The sequence below is a fragment of the Macaca fascicularis genome, chromosome 15 (assembly GCF_037993035.2).
Source record: "Macaca fascicularis isolate 582-1 chromosome 15, T2T-MFA8v1.1".
NCBI classification, from domain to species: domain Eukaryota; kingdom Metazoa; phylum Chordata; class Mammalia; order Primates; family Cercopithecidae; genus Macaca; species Macaca fascicularis.
This window is the reverse complement of record NC_088389.1, coordinates 60,522,814-60,543,272: the sequence shown is the minus strand read 5'-3', so window position 1 is coordinate 60,543,272 and position 20,459 is coordinate 60,522,814. Positions and strand designations below refer to the sequence as shown.

Below are 20,459 nucleotides of genomic sequence, written 5' to 3'. Positions count from 1 at the left end.
AAGCGGCTCACTACCCTACCAGGCAGCTCCTCAGTGTGTGGACACTTCAGATGGTCAGAGGCAATCCTCCATGTTGAGCCAAACACCATCTGCCCGTAGTTCCTCTCGTCAGTCCTACTTCTGCCTCTGATCATTCTCAGAGGCACTTAAGTGAGGTGGAAACCAGCACAGACTCTGGAGCTGACTGCCTATGTTCCAATCCTGGTTCTGCAACTGACCCATTCTGGGATTTGGGAAAATTTTCTTAATACCTCTGTGCTTCATTTTTCTTGCCTATAAAATGAGAATAATGAGGATGGGCATAGGGGTTCATGCCTGTAATTCCAGCACTTTAGGAGGCCAAGGCAGGTGGATCACTTGAGGTCAGGAGTTCAAGACCAGCCTGGTCAACATGGTGAAACCCCGTTTCTACTAAAAATATAAAAATTAGCCGGGCATGGTGGCACTACTTAGGAGGCTGAGGCAGGAGCATTGCTTGAACCCAGAAGGTGGAGGTTGTAGCGAGCCGAGATCGCGCCACTGCATTCCAGCCTGGGCGAGAGAGCAAGACTCTGTCTCAAAAAATAAATAAAATAAAATAAATGAAAATAATGATAGTAGTACATATTCCTTGGATTGATAGGAGAAAATGAATTAGCTTTCGTAAAATGTTTATGACATTGTTTGGCATGCAGTAATCACTAAATAAGTTACTTGAAAAATAAGGAAGAGAACTGGTTTTTAGTCCTGGCTCCCTAGCCACTGCTTCTCTCATCTATAAAATGAATGAGTCCTTTTAGTCTCAGGGTCCCCGGAGTCAGAGAAGGATGAAGCTTCTTTGACATCTTAAGGCTTATTGTAAGATGTATCACATGTTCTACTTTACTCCTTAGTGTAAAAAGAATGGGTTTGGTCTGAGATGAACACTCTTGGAAGATCATGATTATCTAATGGAATCCTGTACCTTGTCTCACACACCCAGACACATCTGTGTGTATCCCAGGATATTGGACACTAATGTGAGAACTGGGCCTACAGGAACCTCTGCAGTCCTTCCAGCCCCAGGTCAAGGTCAAACCTTGGCTCTGTCATGAATAAGTCGAGGGAGCATGGTCCAGCTTCCATCTACGCATGGGTTCAGTTTACTCATCTCTAAGCTGGCTCTTGCCTGCCCTGCTCACCTCCCAGGGATGTAGACAGGTTGAATGGGGCAATGCATGTCAAGGGGCTTTGTACTCTGCACGAAGCATCAACTTTGCAGAGGCAGCCCTCGAAGTCCCCGGTAGCCCCTTCACTCAAGGGAGACCAGTACTTTCTGAGACTAGCCCATCCTGAGTTTTAGCAGGGCATTTCCAGCAAGTGACCTCAACACGAGGCAAGGGTTCCTGCTAACTGGGTAGGGTGGATAGAGGAGCTGCCAGTTCCTTCTTGGGGCCTCAGATGGTTGCTGTACCATCTCCAGGCCAAAACAGCCAGATTCCAGAGCTGTGCTGAGTCCTCCAAGGACAGACCTGACCTCTTCCCGGCATTCTTAGGATCCTTGCCAGAGGGGCCGGTGGAATTTCACCAGTGTCCCTCTGCCTGCTGTGGCCAGCTTTCTGAGTCCAGTCTGAACCTAGATGAGCTCTGGTGAACTCAGAATACCTGGGGGGAGTTCTCAATCAAGAGTCTCAGCTGCAATTCGTGCTTGTCCATTTGGATACTGGGCTGATGTCCCCTCTATCCCTCCCAAGCATGTTCCTATTTCCTCCATTCAATTCAATTCCACACACTTCGACTGAGAGAAACTGGGTACTATGTCTTACCCGGGAGCTCATGGTCTACAGCAGCACTGTTCAATAGAACTTTCTGTGATGATGGAACTGTTCCATATCTGCACTAACCAACATGGTAGTCTCTAGCCAGTGGCTATTTGTTTGTTGGTTTTTGTAGTGACGAGTTTTCTCTATGTTGCCTGCCCAGGTTGGTCTCAAACTCCTGGTCTCAAGTGATCCTCCTGCCTCAGCTTCCCAGAGTGCTGGGATTATAGGTGCGAGCCACTGCGCCCGGCCACCAGTGGCTATCAAGCACTAGAAATGTGGCTAATAGGACTGAGGAACTGAACTATGCATCGTTTTCATTTTAATTATTTAGATATATAGAGCCACATGTGACTAGTAGCTACTGTGGCTACTGTATTGCACAATACAGTTCTAACTGGTGAGACAGCTATAGAGGCGGGTGACTCAAGTAAGGCAGATGGACTCTGCTAGGTGTAGGGAGGGACATCCAATGTGCGCTTGAGTGTGGAATGGGGAGAGATCATTTCCTGGGGTCAGGATCAGGAAAAGCCTCATGGGGAGGGGGAATTTGCAGTACATATTAAAGCAATAGGGATATACATACAGGGAGGCTAAAAGCATTCCACGTGGAGGCACGTAAGCTTTTAGGAGTAGACCTCTGTCTGCACCAGGTGCCATTATCAGACTGCCAGAGATAAACAGGCTGAGTAAGGAAGGAGAGAGAGAAGGAAAGCAAGGAGTCATTTGTGAGGGCCTTGAGTGCCAGGCTGAGGAGGTGGGGCTCTGTCCTGTTGGCTTAGTGAGGGAATGAGCTGAGATCATGCAAGTGGGGCACAAGGCAGGGCCTGGAACACAGTAAACAGCAGCAGTTCTTGGCAATGGGGAGCCATTAGAGGTGGTTGTGTATTTGTTTGGTTTCTATTTCTGTTTTTTTTTTTTTTTTAATTATTAAACTTTTAAAATTTGGGGATAATTACAGACTAGTATGCAGCTGTAAGAAATAATACAGAGGAGTCGAGTGTAGTGGCTCACACCTATAATCCCAGCACTTTGGGAGGCTGAGATGGGTGGATCATTTGAGGCCAGGAGTTCGAGACCAGCCTGGACAACATAGTGAAATCCCATCTCTACCAAAAACACAAAAAATTAGCTGGGTGTGGTGGCACATGCTTGTAGTCCCAGCTACTTGGGAGCCTGAGGCAGGAGAATCGCTTGAACCTGGGAGACAGAGGCCGCAGTGAGCCAAGATTGCACCACTACACTCCAGCCTGGGCAATAGAGTGAGACTCTGTCTCAGAAAAGAAAGAGGAAGGAAGGAAGGAAGGAAGGGAGGGAGGGAGGAAGGGAGGGAGGGGAGGGAGGGAGGGAATAGAGAGGTCCCTTGTACTCTATGGAGTTTAGGTGGGAACTGTAGTTTTGTATCACAGCAAGGATAGTAACATTGATACAGTCAAGATACAAAATATTTCTGTCACAGGGATCGCTCATATTCCCCTTTTGTAGTCAAGCTCACTTGTCTCTTCCTCCTGCCTCCTTAACCCCAGGCAACCACTAACGTGTTTTCCATTTTAATATTTTTGTCATTTAAAGAATGTTATATATATATGATGTTATCTAAATGAAAATCATATGCTATGTAACCATTTTGGACTGGCTTTTTTTTTTTTTTTTCCACTTGGCATAATTCTATGGAGACTCATCCAGGTTGTTGCGTGTACCAAGAGTTTGCTCTTTTTCACTGGTGAGTAGTATTCCATGGCGTGGATGTACCATGGTTTGTTTGACCACTCACCTGTTGAAGGACGTCTGGGTTGTTTCCAGGTTTGTCTATTACATATAAAGGTGCTATAAACATTCAGGTACAGATTTTTATGTAAACATATGTTTTAATTTCTCTGGGATAAATACCCAGGAGTCCAACTGCATTTTAAGAAACTCAACTCTTGTGCACAGTGTGCCATTTTCTAGACCCACCAGTAGTTTATGAGTAAGCCAGTTTCTCCACATTCTCACCAACATTTGGTGTTGTTGCTAATTTTTATTTTAGAGATTTTGTTAGGTATGTAGTGATATCTCATTGTGATTTTGATTTGCATTTCTGTGATAGGTCATGATGTTGGACATCGTGTCATGTGATTATCTGAAATATGTACATCCTCTTCAGTGAATGTCTCTTCATCTCTTTTCCCCATTTTCTAATTTTTTTTTTTACTGTGGAATTTTTTCTAATTGACATGTACTTCACACACCACACGATTCATCCTTTTGAAAGGTACAATTCAGTGGGTTTTGATGTATTCACAAGGTTCTGCAACCATCAGCACTATCTAATTCTAGAAAATTTTTATCACTCAAAAAAGAAACTCTATACCCATTAGCTCTCATTCTGCTTTTATCCCCTCCCCCAGCCCCTGGCAACCACTAACCTCCTTTCCATCACTATGGATTTGCCTCATCTAGGCATTTCATATCAATGGAATTATACAATATATGGCCTTTGTGTCTGGCTTCTTTCATTTAGCACAATGTTTTCCAGGGTCATTCATGTTGTATAATAGCACATATCAGAACTTTATTTCCTTTCTAGCTGAGTAATACTCCACTGTAAGGATCTACCATGTTGTGTGTATCCATTCATCAGATGGTGGACATTTGGGTGGTTTCTTCTTTTAGCTATTCTGAATAATGCTATTATGAGCATTCATGAACAAGTTTTCGTGTGAACTTATGTTTTTATTTTCCACCCAGGAGTGGAATTGCTGGGTCATATGGTAGCTCTATGTTTAACTTTTTGAGGAACTGCCAAACTGTCTTTCAAAGCAGTGACACCATTTTATATTCCCACCAGCAACGTTTGAGGGTGCCGCTTTCTCCACATTCTTGTCAATACTTGTTACTGTCTGTCTTTTCTATTACAGTCATCTTAGTGTGTGTGAAGTGGAATCTCATTGTGGTTTGATTTGCATTTTTTGAATTATTGATGATGAGCACTTTTTCATATGTTTATTTGCCATTTTTATCTTCTTTACAGAACTGTCTATTCAAATCCTTTGCCCATTTATAAATTATTTGTGTTTTTACTGTTGAGTTCTAATAGTTCTTTATATATTCATATTTAAATCCTATATCTACCAGATATTTTTACAAATGTCAATACAAAATATTTTTCCCATTCTTTGAGTTGTCTTTTCACTTTCTTGTGTCCTTTGAAGCACAAAAGTTTTAAATTTTGATGAAGCATAACATCTATTTTTTCTTTTGTTGTTTGTGCTTTAGGTGTCGCATCTAAAAAACCATCGCCAAGGTCACAAAAAACTTACACCTATGTTTTCATCATAGTTTCATAGTTTTAGCACTTACATTTAGGTCTTTGATCTATTTTGAGTTAATTTTTATGTATTGTTTGTAGTGTCTAAATTCGTTCTTTCACATGTGGATATCTAGTTGTCTCAGCACCATTTCTTGAGAAGATAATTTTTCCCCATTGAATTGTCTTGATGTTCTTTTTGAAAAGAAATTGTCTGTAGATGTGTGGGTTTATTTCTGGACTTTCTATTCCATTCATCTATATATCTACCTTATGCCAGTACCACAAAGTCTTAATTACTATAACTTGGTAGCAATTTTGAAATCAGGAAATGTGAGTTCTCCAACTTTGTCCCTCTTTTCCAAGATTGTTTTGGCTATTTTGGGTTCCTTTCATTTTCATGTGAATTTTAGGATCAGCTTGTCTATTTCTGGAAAAAAAAAAAAAAAAGGCACCTGGAGTTTTGATAAGGATGGCATTGACTCTTTTAATCAATTTGGTAATATTGCAATATTAACAATATTAAGTCTTCTGATCCATGAAGACTTAAGATCCATAGGATGTTTTTATATTTATTTAGGTCTTCTTTAATGTATTTCAGTGTTGTTTTATAGTTTTCAATATACAAGTCTTTACTTATATATACAGTCATATATATACTTCTTTTGTTAGATTTATTTCTAACAAAAGAAGTTAGAATTAGTATTTTATTCTTTATGGCCATGCACAGTGGCTCATGCCTGTAATCCCAGAACTCTGGCTGAGGCAGGTGGATCACCCAAGGTCAGGAGTTTGAAAGCAGCCTGGCCAACATGGCAAAACCCCATCTCTACTAAAAATACAAAAATTAGCCAGGTATGGTGGTGCGCGCCTGCAATCCCAGGTACTCAGGAAGCTGAGGCAGGAGAATTGCTTGAACCCAGGAGGCAGAGGTTGTGGTGAGCCAAGATCGCACCACTGCACTCCAGCCTAAACAAGGGTGAGACTCTGTCTCAAAAAAAAAAAAAAAAAGAAGAAGAATTAATATTTTTTATGTTATTATAAATTGAATTATTCTCTCAGGTTCATTTTCAGATTGCTTATTGCTAGTGTATAGAAATACAACTGATTTTTGTGTATTGATCTTATATTCTGTAATTTTGCCAAATTCACTATTTTTTTTTTTTTTTTGAGACAGCGTCGCTTCGCATTCTGTCACCAGGCTAGAGTGCAGTGGTGAGATCTTTGCTCACTGCAATCTCTGCCTCCCAGGTTCTCCTGCCTCAGCCTCCTGAGTAACTGGGACTACAGGTGTGTGCCACGTCCAGCTAATTTTTGTATTTTTATTTTTTTTAGTAGAGACATGGTTTCACCATGTTGTCCAGGATGGTCTTGACCTCTTGACCTCATGATTCACCCATCTCGGCCTCCCAAAGTGCTGGGATTACAGGCATGAGCCACTGCGCCCAGCCCGAACTCACTAATTTTGTGTAAGAGTGTGTGTGTATTCCTTAGAATTTTCTATATACAACATTATATTATCTGCAAATACAGATAGTTTTACTTTTTCCTTTGCAGTCTGGAAGCATTTTATTTATTTTTCTTGCTTAATTATCCTGTCTAGACCCCCCAGTAAAATGTTGGTGAAACCTAACCTCCTTATCTTGTTCCTAGTCTTGGGGGAAAAACTTTCAGTCTTTAACCATTAAGTATGATGTTAGCTTTCTGTCTTTTACAACCTGTTTAAGATTATATTTATGTTTCATTATTTTATTATATATGGTAATAGAAAATCTAAACAATACAGTAAGATATAAAGGAGAAAACAAAAACTTTCTCCCCAAATCCCACCATTATCAATATCCTTCAAAGTTTTTTTTCTGCATTATGTATATATGGGGAAAATATAGATAACCTTACATACAAATCATCTATTTTGTGACCAGGGTTTTTTTTTCATTAAATATTGGTTCATGGCCGTCTTTCCATGCTCATGGTCACAGATTTGCACCATCATTTTAGAGCTGCCCACATTCTATTTAGTAATGTTGCGGTATCATTTATGTGAGCAACTCTCTTGATGAATTCTTTTTCTTTCAATTTTTATTTATTTATTATTGTTTTCTGGAGACAGAGTCTCGCTCTGTCTCCTGGGGTGGAGTGCAGTGGCACACTCTCGGCTCCCTACAACCTCCATCTCCCAGGTTCAAGCGATTCTCCTGCCTCAGCCTCCCGAGTAGCTGGGACTACAGGTGCCCGCTACCGTACCCGGCTAATTTTTTTTGTATTTTTAGTAGAGACGGGGTTTCACCATGTTGCCCAGGGTGGTCTCGAACTCCTCAGCTGAGGCAATCTGCCTGCCTTGGCCTCCCAAAGTGCTAGGATAATAGGCATGAGCCACTGTGCCTGGCCTCTTAATGAATTATTTCCCTTTTCCTCCCACTATTATAACTGAGACTGATGAACATCCTCATCATATCCTTCCCAACACTGTCGGATCGTTCCGATTTTTTTTCTTTGTATCTTTGTCAGATGCTCACTATAGATTTGGGGGCAGGGAACTATTAATAATATGATCAGAATGGGGCTTTAGAAAGCTAACTTTGGCATTGTCAACTTACTATGTGATCTTGGGAAAACCCTTTTTCCTTCTCTGGGCCTCACTTTTTTCATTTATGATTTGAAGAGACTAAATTACTGTTTATCAAACTTGGGTGCATATTGAAATCTCCTGCGAAGTTTTTAAAAACACAGCCATCAGAGTCCCACTGCCCAGAGATTCTGATTCAGATAGTATGGGGTGTAGCCTGGACAGCAGGATTTTAAAAGTCTCCTTAGGACTAGATGATTGAAGGTCCTCCTTCAAATATTCTTCTGTCGTGGAGCTCTTACTTGGGCACCTGCTCAGAGAGAGGCTGTTGTAAAGCAGTGAAAAGATCTGTTCTTGGCATCCAGCAGACCTGAATGTGAATCCCAGCTCATTTTCTCCTGGCTGTGTGACCTTTCAACCTCTCTAAACTTCCATTTCCCTACCTTGGAGAGGAGGCCAAAATCCCCTCCCACTACTCAAGAGTTTCCACAGGTAAACGTGGTTTAGGCACTGTACATGTGGAATGAGTGGTGATTATTGCGTTTTGTTTTGTTTTGTTTATTTTGTTTTGTTTTTTTGACCAAAGAGCCAGCCCCTGGGCAACAAAGTGGAAATGGAGATCGTGAGCATGTTGGAAAAAAACGCAACGCTTCTCAAATTCGGCTACCACTTTACCCAGCAGGGACCCCGGCTTCGGGCATCCAACGCAATGATGAACAACAATGACCTTGGTGAGTAGAAATATACTCCCTGCCCTGCCCACAGACCTGTTATTCCCTCCACCTGTGCTGGGGATGTCAAGGAAAATTCTGTAGATGCCTCTCTGAGTCTTCTTGAGCCTTGATTTTCACATTGATCACGTCTTCCTTGTTTTCTGTGTTTGTACCTCATCTCCACCCTGGACTATGAGCTCCTTGACTTTAGGAGCTAAGGCTGAGTCCTCTCCTCCTCAAAGCACAGCTCAGCACAGGCTGGGCCCAGAGCACACATAAGTGTGTTCGCAGAAGGAACTGAAGTTTGGGAGAGCACAGGGCTCCCTGGGAGTATTTCCTCTTCTGAATACCCTTCTCTGAACTCATAGCGTCCTCTCCAGGTCACACAGTCTAGATTTAGCCCCAAATCCCAAAACTACCTTCCAACAGGACTACCAAAATCCCGAGCCTAGGAGACTTCACATTGATTTTAAGGTAAAAGTTGAAAACATCAACTTCATAGTAAAGTAAAAGTAGGGTATATTAATTTAATCTCAATTAAAGGCATAGTTTTTCTTCTAAAAGGAAAAATAATTATGAAGGAGACATCAGGAAATTTTTAAAAAGAAAAAATTTAAGAAAATGAAAGTATCACAATATTTTTTGATGATGAACACTTATCATATACCTATATGAACAAATAGGCATATAAGTCAACTGAATGAAAAGTTTGAGCAATCATGATCTTACTTGCAGATGCCAGTTGTTCACAAGCTCTGTGTAGTTATTGCTTATGTATATTCCTGCTGGCTGCCAAAAAAGAATTTGATATAGCATTCAACAAAGGGAGCGTGACTGACAAGGCTATAGGAAAACATGAAGGGAAAAAACCAAGAAAAGCAGTAGGTCTATATCATTAACATGAATGATGATTATATTCAGCCCTGAGTTTCCTAGAACCAAGGCAGGAGGAAGCCAAACCAAGTTACAGTATTCTTATCACAGAAGAGAAGGAAGCATAATGAGTTTGAACAACAACAAAAAAAAGCTTCTTTCTGGGACTAAATTGTGAAATAAACTTGTGTTTTAAAGGACAGCATCTTCAGTGAGTTTTTCATCAGATTCAAACCTGCTCTACACAATGGTTTCCAACCCTCAATAAAATGCAAAGAGCTTAATACGAATGCTCCACTCAAAGTATGTCACTTCCTGGTGATTTATCTGAGGCCAGGTCACTACCTGGAAGCCCTCGATGAATGGAGATGAGTGCGGAGGAGTGTATGCTCAGGGCAGGTGTGCACAGACCCTACATGCACAGATAACCACAGGACTTACACTCACACACACACTTTAGATTGAGTTATTAAATTCCACAAACATATACCAAAGTTCTATAGGTTCCTGCTTTTAAGGATGTCACAGCCCAGGGGCTATTCATTCATTGCTTACTCCAAATGCTACTATTTTGTAGAGCCTCAGGTTTAGAGAAGCTCATTTTTTAAAATGTCCACATAGTCTTGGTTTATCAGAAGTGTCCTTACTTAAAATAAGAACGAACACAAATAAGAATCATAATTATTATATTGTATCACAGATGTCATAGCTAAACTGAATTGTTGGAGAAGGCCAGCAATGAAGCCTCTGTTGGTCCAGGTGTGATCTGGCTGCAGTACCAGCATGGAGAAGCCTTGAGTTTCTATTCTATATGCAATCATCTCATGTTTGTTTCCCTCTCAGTTAAGTTTCTTCTGTGCCCCTTGGCTCCTATCTGTGGGCTAACCCAGTTTTTGTCCTCCAATGGCATGATGGTCTGGAGGTCTTGTTTCTGGGGACAGAGGCTCTAGATGAGCAAAGGTCACAGGTGCTGCAGGGGGATACCAGAATCATCTAGGAGTTGGACAAAATGGACTTTGAAAACTCCCAGTCCTGTGAATCTGAGAGTCCAAAATTCAGGCCTGACTCCCATCACCAAGAACTTTCAGAGGCCATTATAAGAATGTAGAATGGTAGAGCCAGGAGGACTTAGAGCTTATCCCTCCTGCTCCCTCAGAAAGAAACTGGAGCCTGGAGTGAGGGTAGGGGTCTAGGCAGCGGCTCAGTCAAGTCACACCAGCTGTTAGTGACAGTAAGTATTTTCTGGGCAACTTTCGTGTGCCTAGGACCGTGCTAGGTGATAATCAGAGATAGCAGAAAGGCTACCTCTGACTGAAGAAGCTTTATAACCTTTCAGGGGGAAGAAAAACACTCAAAGGCATGCCTAAAAATTCAAGAATGCCTAGAAATTCTATCTAAACAAAGTGAGGAAATGATTAATGGAGACAGAGGCCAGTTAGGCAAAGCATCCTGGTTGGGGATGGGGCTTTAGCCAGCCTTGAAAGGAAGAGATAGGTTGATGGAGGAGGTCAAGAGGCATCCCTCTGGGGGTTCTGGAAGTATTATGAAGTAGTGCTGGGGGTACAGAGGAGAGACAGAAGGATCTAAAAGGACTGGAGGAACTGTTATAAGGAGTAAGACCTAGAAGGAAAAATAGGAGTTCACAAAGAAGGACGAGAAGAGCATTCCCAGCAGAGGGAACAGCATGAGCAACGGCAGGACAACTGAAAGTATATGGGATGTTCACAAGGAATGGGACTGGGTAGGTGTGTGTGTGGCTGCAGCCCAAGGCCTTTAATGTCAAGCTCAGGGGCCTGGTGATGGAAGCAGGCAGGAAGCAGAAACTGTGGCAGTTTGCGGGATGGTGATGCCAGGTGATAAAAATGGGCCTCTGGGTTACCCCAGGGAACTGTGGGCAGCTGCTCCCTTGGGGTTTCCTACAGAAGGAATTAGAGATGAATCATCTCAGTGATTACAGGGAACAGAGTGCTACTTGGTGATGTAGGCTCTCTAGCTTTAAAATGATATTTGCGCCCATCTGCTAATTTTTCTGAGAGAAATGTTTGTTTATGGCAGTGCATCAGCTTCCTCCTGACTTTACAACAGGTTATTTGCATCCTACGTTAATGCCACAATGAAGTAGACAGACTTCATGTTTTCCAACTGAATATTTGTATCGTAAAAGCCTCCTGCCAGCTCCTCCTTGAGAGTGAGACTGTTAGCAGGCCTGGCAGCAGGGAGCACAGATTGGGATGCGAGCAGGCCTCTCAGGCCTCCTGCTCACTCTCACCTGCCTCTGCTGGCCCTCTGCCCATGGCTGGGGCCTCTGCAGTACTTGGGCTCCTCCTTGAGGGACATTCAGTCCCCAAGGCTATGGGGACAGGGACTGGCTCTGCAGACAGGCTGTATGCCCAGGATGCGTCCTGACCAGTGCGTCTTTGATCCTCCTCACCCTGTGCACCAAGCTCTAAAGAGAGTGTTCCGTGATTGCAGGGCGCCAGGGCGGAGCTAAGCTGTGGATACCATCTGCGTTTTCCCACAGCAATACCTCAGATGACTGTCATCTCCACACTATTTATAGCAAAAAGCCAGGCCAAGCATGGTACTCAGGTCCTCTATATCTGCCACTGCAGCTCTCTCTACTTAGAAAGTCTGAATTGCAGCCTCTGAGTTGACAGTTGTGTGGGCTGGGGTATCGTGTGGAGGGACAGTAATGTGTTTAAAAGCAGAAAACAGCCCTTCCTGGGAAAGTCACCATTTTACAATATTCTCAGGGAAGACCTTTGCAGCAAGCAGCCCAGACAGCACACTGCAAAGCAATTTCTAATAAAATGTATTGTCAATTGACAATTTGTAATTGTGTATATTTATGTGATACAAATTGCTGTTATGATTTATGAATATGATGTGGAAAAATTAAGTGAATTAGCATATCATCACCTCAAATACTTTTTTGTGGTGAGAACGGTTATTTTTAGCAATTTTGAAATGTATAATACACTATTATTAGCTATATTCACCATGCTGTGTAATAGAGCTTTAAAAAACACCTTATTCCTCTTGTCCAACTGAGATTTTTATATCCTGTGGCCATTATCTCCCCATTCCCCCGCCCATAGCTTTTGTAATGACAATTTTACTCCCTGCTTCTATGAGTTCGATTGTTTTAGATTCCACATATAATTTGTCTTTTTGTGCCTGGCTTATTTCACTTAGTATAATGTTCTCCAATTCCATTCATGTGGTTGCAAATGAACAAATCTTTTTTTTTTTTTTTTTTTTTTTTTTTTTTTTTTTAAAGGAAAGGCTGAATCGTATTCCATTGTGCACATATCCCTCAGTTTCTTTATCCATTCTTGTTGATAGACACTTAGGTTGATTCCTTATTTTGGGTATTGTGAATGATGCTGTAATCAACATGGAGTGAAACATCTTTTCAACTGATTTTAAATATTTTGGGTAAATATCCAGAAGTGGGATTGCTGGATCCCAAATCAGTTTCATCATAGTCCCTCAACCTATCTCAGAAAAGGCAGCCAGGCACGGTGGCTCACACCTGTAATCCCAGCACTTTGGGAGGCCGAGGCAGGCAGATCACTTGAGGTCAGGAGTTCGAGCCCAGCCTGGCCAACATGGTGAAACACTGTCTCTACTAAAAATACAAAAAAATTAGCCGGGCTTGGTGGCAGGCGCCTGTAATCCCAGCTCCTTGGGAGGCTGAGGCAGGAGAATCGCTTGAACCTGGGAGGCGAAGGTTGCAGTGAACTGAGACCACACCATTGCACTTCAGCCTGGGCAACAAGAACAAAACTCCATCTAAAAAAAAAAAAAGCAAGAAAAAAAGAAAAGCCTATTCCTTTCCTCACAGCCATCCAAGCCAGAATCTGGGCCTGTTCCTAAATGTTGCCTCCATCCCAGTCAGCCAGTCACCTCCTTGCCAGTCCCAGTGTCCTGCCCCATGTTGAGCCCTCATCACACTCATCTCCTCCAACGTCCTCAGGCCCCCAGCTCCTCCAGGGAAGGCACCCCTGGCACTCATCTCCAGTCTCCTTCCAAAGCTTGCGTTGTCACCCCTCCACTTAGAACCGTCACTGGGCTCCCATTGCTCTCAGTCAGGCCCCTTGACATGACTCCCAAGTCTCTTAATAATAGCTGACTCTTTCATGGCACTTACTGTGTGTCAGAGACTGTTCTGAACACTTCCCATCTCATTAGCTCATGTAGTCCTCCCCACAACCAGGTGAGACAGGTGCTATTGTTATCCACGCTTTACAAGAAGGAAACAGAAGTCTAGAGAAGTAGGCAATTAACGTTACCCACAATCCGTGGGCAGGACCAGGATTTGAACTGGCAATCTGGCTCCAGTGCCTGGGCGCCCCACATTGGGAGATGGTCCCATCAGGACATCATCTATTGACATCCTCAAGAAGCCATCCCTGTGCCATGTTAGTACCATTCCAGGTAGCCTGAGTGCCCCCAAGTGACCAAGGAAAAACTTACCCTTAGAGAGTCGTTACTTCCAATGCCCCCAACCTTCCTATCCTCTACTTTTTCGTTGTTTAAAATTCAGTTGACCCGTTAGCTGCCATCCTGGGAAGGTCTGACCACTTCCTTCTTTATGCCTCTCATACCTCAGAGATCTGCCAGGGCATCTCTAATACTTCATATTTATCCAACAGTAGTTCTCAAATATTGTATATCTTGGTCCCTGTTATGCTGTGTCTTTACTTCTGATTCTTGTGCTTGGCACACAGCACTCAGTACATGCTGCTGAATATTTAAATGAATAGAAAGTGCTTTCCAAAAACATGATGGAAATGTTCAAATTTGGCAAGAAGTGGCAGAGGAGTTCAAGTAGCAGATGGAGGTTGGTCCAGACGACTGGAGAGCCCTTCTGGCTTTCACAATAAAAGGAGTCTCCGGCTCTTGCAATAAGCAGTGAGGAGTTTTTTTAAGAAAGTAAAGAGCAGACAGAATTTAAGGAGGATACTGGGAGACCCAGCTTTTACTCCCAGTTTTGTGACTTATTCGTAACTTGGAATAAGTTACTTCCCTCTCTTGTCCTCAACTTCCTTCATCATCAAAAAGGGAAAAAAAATAATACCCGAATAAATGGATGCCTTTCCCTTCTCTCCATCCAGTCCCTGAAAAAGCCAGTGCCAGGTGGCCAGGAGGGGTGGCTCACGCCTGTACTCCCAGCGCTTTGGGAGGCCGAGGCGGTCAGATCACGAGGTCAGGAGATCAAGACCATCCTGGCCAACATGGTGAAACCCTGTCTCTACCAAAAATACAAAAAAATTAGCTGGGCGTGGCGATGCCATACCTGTAGTACCAGCTACTTGGGAGGCTGAGGCAGGAGAATTGCTTGAACTCAGGAGGCGGAGACTGCAGTGAGCCAAGATCGGGCCACTGCACTCCAGCCTGGTGACAGAGTGAGACTATATCTCAAAAAAAAAAAAAAAAAAAGGGCCAGTGCCAGGGGAACCGCACACACAGATCTGACCCAGTGTACACAATGACGGCAAGTAATGGAAAAGAACCCCCGCGTCAAGCCCTGGAGTCCTTTCTGTTCCCTCAACCATAGGCCAGGGACTTGGATTTCAGTCCTGGCTCTGCTGCTAGCTTTCAGGGACTGGGGCTTTTCTTCTGCAGGGAGAAGGAGCTAATCCTCCCTGTGAGAATCAGATGAGATATGGATATGGAAACCCTACCCACACAAGGCTCAAATCTACTGAGGGAGGCACTGGACTGAGGCTCAAGATGAGTCAAAAGCCTTGGTTCTAGCCGGGCGCGGTGGCTCACGCCTGTAATCCCAGCACTTTGAGAGGCTGAGGAGGGTGGATCACTTGAGGTCAGGAGTTCGAGACCAGCCTGGCCAACATGGTGAAATTCCATCTCTACTAAAATCACAACAATTAGCCATGTGTGGTGGCGGGCACCTGTAATACCAGCTACTTAGGAGGCTGACGCAGGAGAATTGCTTGAACCTGGGAGGCGAGGTTGCAGTGAGCCAAGATTGTGCCACTGCACTCCAGTCTGGTTGAGTGAAACTCTTATCTCCAAAAAAAAAAAAAAAAAAAAAAAAAAAGGTTACTAGCTTTATTGCTTTAAGAAAGAAATATACCCTCCTTGCCATACTTTCTCTATCCATAAAATGGGAATGGTAACAAACATTCCAGCAGCATTGGAGGGGCTCCAATGAGGCAATGAGGATGGCCCTGCTGGGCATGCCTGCACAACTACCGTGGAGATGCTTAAAAGTCTGGTTCATGTAAACCCTGTGGTCATGTTGAGCAAACCTCTTGTGCTCTTTGGGTTTTGGTTTTTGTCCCCTCACATCCACCCCTAAGAAGTCGGACATTCTGATCATCTCAGGAACTGGGCTGGCCTCACCTCCCTTGTGGGTCTGCTTTGTATGGCCAGTGTCATGCACAAGCTGATTCGGTTTTTGTTGCAGCTCGTATTCATCGATCTGGTGGCTGCAGGTCTACCGCCTCAGCTCGGGAACCTGAAGACATCTAAGTATAGACAGACTTTTTTTCCCTCCACAATAGCTTCCTGTCTCTGCCACACCAGCAGGCCTCTCGACTGCCACCTACTGGCTCTACAGACTTCTTTGACCTTTCTCTTGTGGCTGATGGAGCTTGCTGCTTGGTCTTCATCTGCAGACACTACAATTAATTTCAAAACACTCTCCCTTATTACGACAAAAGAGCCCCTCCTGCCCCTCCCAGCATCCTCATCATCCTCTAAGCTAACGTCTCCAGCCTGCAACCTCCTGGCTAGTGCTTTCCTCTTTATGGCATTTAACTACTTTGTCACTTGAACAGTGTTGAGCTTAACTGTCTTGCCCCCGGGGAAAATGGCAAGGTTGAACATAAGGGGATACAGATACTGCAGGGTAATCTTTGGGGTGGAAACTCTCATTCACATAGGCAGAAGGTAGGCCAGGAGCTCCCAGACATAGCTGGGGGAAATGTTTCCACCTGGTTAAGACCCTAATCTCATTAAGAAGACTAAACTTTTAACTCTTATCTGAACTGGAGTAAAGATCTTCAACTGGGGTTTCTGTAAACAAAGAAAATAGCCGAGTTATAAACTGGGACTGCGTGGTCAGCCATTTAGCAGATTACCTGTGAATGAATCCCCACTACCACAGACCCTCACCAATGAACACTGACAAACTGGAGGGCTGTTGTACAACTCACATATACTGTCCTCTCAAAACAACAGACGTCAGACTCTGTTAACTGATTAGTGCGAGGCTTCACAGTGCTTTCTCAGAGCAAGAGTGGTGGTCCCTGGTCTACAGGGAAAAGTGCCTTATATCTTATCTCCATTCCTTTCCAGTGAGGAAGAGGAGGCTTGCGGACCTGACTGGGCCCATCATTCCCAAGTGCCGGAGTGGTGTCTAGTGTGTGGCGGTGGAGACCATGCCTTTGAACTGGACGTGTTCTATTGATGACTTGTACTCTGCAGGGGAAACCAGAAGGCAAAATGCCAGCAGCACGAAACCCTTTTGTGGTTCAGTTCTTTATGCACTAAGGTTTTAGGCTGACTAGTGGTTGTAGTTGAAAATTTTATAAAATATCGTTAATGTGAAGTTTTTCTTTAGTCACAGAAGTTGAGTCTGGTTATTATTTAAAAACTAGAAGCCCCCAAACCAGCAGATCTTACTGAAGATGATGTTCCAGCAGCAGCGACTTAGCCCCAGGAGCCCAGTTTCAATGGCCTTGCTGTGTGGTGTTTCAAGTGCATTTAAAATGTGTGACAGAAACAGCACACTCTTCCACATGCTTTTGAAGTATTATAAAACACTTTATTACAAATTTGTCTTAGCTATTAGCAAATAAAACAGATTATCATTCTTTATTAACCCTCCTTGGAATTTTAAAAACCTCAAGATTAAAGTTGCCAAATTGATTACTGGATCAATAACACAATTTTCCCCTCAGGACAGACAGACAGACTGAAGCCACAGAACTCTGCCAAGAATCACAGAACATGAGATTCCTTTTGCTGGATATGCAGAAATGATAGGAAAAAAAACCAATGGTGAAATTTCAAGTTTTGAAAACCAACTTTTCATTACCAATCCCAGGCAACAAACATGTCCCAGAGTGTTCTTTAAATGTCTGGGATTTATGTACAATTTAATACTGGAGTTAGAAAGAACTTTTTCCTTATTGAATGCCAACCTTATGATGGATGTGAAAATCTATGACCAAATACTTGAAAACACCTTTCTATATTGCACAGTGGGCAAATGGCTTATGTGAGGTAAGACACTAGAGGGATAAATTTCCAGTCCAACATGGCTATGGTGTTTAGCAATGGCCCAGCTTAGAGACTTCAGCTACTGATCTCATCACTTATTAGACAAATCGCTGCTGATCTTACATCTGTATATTAAGCCTCTGCAGGACAACAGTGAAGAAAATCCAGATATCAAGGAATTAGGAAATCCTGGCCAAACCACCCCAAGATGATTACACTGAAGCGTAATACTAGTATTGCTGCCAGATCTGTTTCTAACAGCATGTGCGTCTCTTGGGATCCAGCAAAAGTGTTAAGCCACAATGCCCTTGTGCCTTTTAACATACCACAGTGCCAGTTAAACTAGTATTTTTGTTTGTTGCTTTTGGGAGTTATTTTCATTAGTGAGTTCAGCAAATCTCATGATAAAGGACAAGGTCAAGAACTCCAGAGCACTGAGCAGAGAGGCTAGTAATGAAAAGGTGAAGGCCTGCACACTGAACTGTAAGGCAGTAGGCAGTACAGGGTAACTGGAGGTGGGGCCAGGGCCTCAGCACTATGGAAGAGTGTCCACTGAGGCTGCACATGGCCCAGGAGTGGCACCATGTTGCAGGGACAACCATCCCCACTTGGCTTCTCCTTAAAACACAATTGCAGCTGCATTCTGCATCGCTGACAACTGCAATATAATATTAAATCTGTTGGTCTATGTATGGCTGCGTATGTGTTTCTTGGAACCTGTGTGACAGGGACATGTGCCTGGCACACTGGCCAGAAGACTGGGCAGCCACCATGGCAGTGCTGGATGACCTCAGTAAGAATGTGTCATGTATTCCAGGTGCTGATCTAAAAACTGTGGCTCAAATGTCATCGAGCTTATATGAAGCTCCGAGAGAACATTTAAAAGCTAAGAGAGTAAGTGCTGGGGAAAGCAGAGCTATTAGAGGAAACCTCTCATAGAAACCAAACCAACAGAAAATGAAGAAGGCCACATCTTTAAGGCCACCTCTGCCTCTATCAGATGAGTTGCTGGTCTAGACCAGGGGCTGGCAAACTTTTCAGTAAAAGGCCAGACAGTACATATTTCAGATTTTGCAGGCCATATCGTGTCTGTTCCAACTATTCAATTCTGCCGTAGATCATGTGTAAAGGAATGGGTGTGGCTGTTCCAATAAACTGTAGTTGACCCTTGAACAATATGGGTTTGAACTGCATGGCTGCACTTACATATGGATTTTTTTCAACCATGCAGGTTGAAAATACAGTACTGGCAGGAAACCTGTGTACATGGAGGGCTGATTTATCACATACGTGGGTTCTGTAGAGCCCACTGTGGCACTTGAGTATGCATGGGTTTTTATATACTCAGGCGTTCTGGAACTATCCTCCATGTATACCAAAGGATGGTTATTTCTACAAAAGCAGGAGGTAAGCCCAATGCACAGCTTGCAGATTCCCCTCAGGCGAGAGACAGAGGTTAAGGGTAGATGGCAGATGACCTTAGTGGCTTGTTTTAGGAGGCCACTCCCAGGGCCACAGCTTTCACATGTTTGCCACCAGGGTAGAAGGTCTGCTGACAAGGACAATGACTACTAAAAGCCCCAGCTGCATGGCAAAGAAAGGGCATGCTGTGGCCACCAGGCTCAGGTACTATCCCTCAGCAGCTTTGGGATCGCACGCAGCTCACCTTTTTTCTGTGCTCTAGCATCATCCAAATCAGAATGTCTCAGGTAAGTGGTAGACAACGCAACTCCTCCCCTCCCGCTGTGAAGTGCAGACGGCTGCCATAGCGGCAGTGGCCAACACTGAAGTATCCCGATTTCTCTGTTTCTGCAGCCTCGCCATGCTTTCTCTGTATGGTCACCCCAAACCTACTTTTACCGAGGGCCTGGGAAAATGCCAAAGGTGCTGCTCACGCAAGCACTGGCCCATCCTCAGCAGCATCAGGCCCTGGCTCTGGGCTCACCGGCTGTTGCACATGCCGCGAAAGTTCCCTAGGTATGCGTGGCCGTCTGGCTGTGCACTCGCATTCCTCTTTAAAGTTGTCTTGCGTAGGGCCTGAAGCTTTCCTGCTCCCCTTGTCTTGACATGTGACACAACAGGCTGTGAATCCTTGTCCTTGACAGGCAGGGCAGGTCAAAACGAGCTGACGGCACTGGAGAGTGGAGCAGAGTTTATACTGGTCCCACTGGGCTCCACAGTATGAACACTCTGGGGAGGAAGGAAAACCATCATTATAAACACATGCGTTCACACACATGTGGACAGGCATTGCTCCCTCTGCTGACTAGAATCTCAAAGATCTGTGGAACCCGGGGAAGGTTTCCAAATAGTAAGTCTTCTGTCTTCCAGCAATAACAACCAACCACCACCCCCACCACGCAGCTTATTTTTTTGGGGGGGTGACTTCTGGGAACTGTCTGCTTCCAGTATTTACTTTTTTTTCCTTTTTCCCATCTAGAGAACAGGTGGTAACTAGATGGTAATGAAAGTTTCTCTCTCTCACCAGCTATTCCAAAGATGGCCAACCACCTCCCAACCCCCTTGTTAAGTGGCCTTCTCCCCTTTGATCATTCCCTTTTCCAGTGGGGACAACACACGTAAATACAGGCAATAACCCATCTACAGTAAGCATCTGCAGTCCACACCCCTCTCCCCGAGGCCTGCGTCTCTCCTGCTGTTGCTAGGACACTTGACCATCTGATTCCTAAAACTCACATCATCTTCTTTCTCCACCTGTTTTTCCCTGATGACCTTCTGTTACCACTTATAACATCATTCTTCCTCACTTTTCCTTACCTTGCTTATCTAAGCTACCTCTGAGCCTCTTCTCTCTCCTTCATACTCACACGCAGGTACCCATCGAGTCCAGCCAATATAACCTCTGTAAAATCAAATCTACTCTTTCTACTTGTTGAGAATTTATACTCCATCTAGCTCCAAAACAGATCAGAAGTAGTGATCAATAAGAGACAACTCAAAACCACTAAAATGAAAATAAG

The 20,459-nt window shown here is 43.7% G+C and overlaps 2 protein-coding genes across 10 annotated transcripts in view; one reads left to right on the top strand and one right to left on the bottom strand.

The window, feature by feature from the left end:
• The window catches only part of TMOD1 (tropomodulin 1), a 92,281-nt gene extending 73,630 nt beyond the window's left edge, over positions 1 to 18,651 (top strand). The window contains exons 9-11 of one of the 4 annotated variants that reach the window (XM_045373499.3): positions 8,223 to 8,367; positions 15,659 to 15,723; positions 16,552 to 18,168. In XM_045373499.3, the coding sequence (XP_045229434.1) occupies positions 8,223 to 8,367; positions 15,659 to 15,723 (210 nt within the window). In that variant the 3' untranslated portion in view covers positions 16,552 to 18,168. Of the gene's footprint in view, positions 1 to 8,222; positions 8,368 to 15,658; positions 15,724 to 16,551 lie in introns of all 4 variants that reach the window. The other 3 variants (XM_074017030.1, XM_045373498.3, XM_074017029.1) reach the window with 3 other exon arrangements.
• Positions 16,999 to 20,459, bottom strand: part of TSTD2 (thiosulfate sulfurtransferase like domain containing 2) — a 33,481-nt gene continuing 30,020 nt past the window's right edge. For all 6 annotated transcript variants that reach the window (XM_005581239.4, XM_074017026.1, XM_074017024.1 and 3 more), the window contains one exon: positions 16,999 to 19,668. In XM_005581239.4, coding sequence (XP_005581296.2) covers positions 19,370 to 19,668 — 299 coding nt within the window. In that variant the 3' untranslated portion in view covers positions 16,999 to 19,369. The remainder of the gene's footprint in view (positions 19,669 to 20,459) is intronic.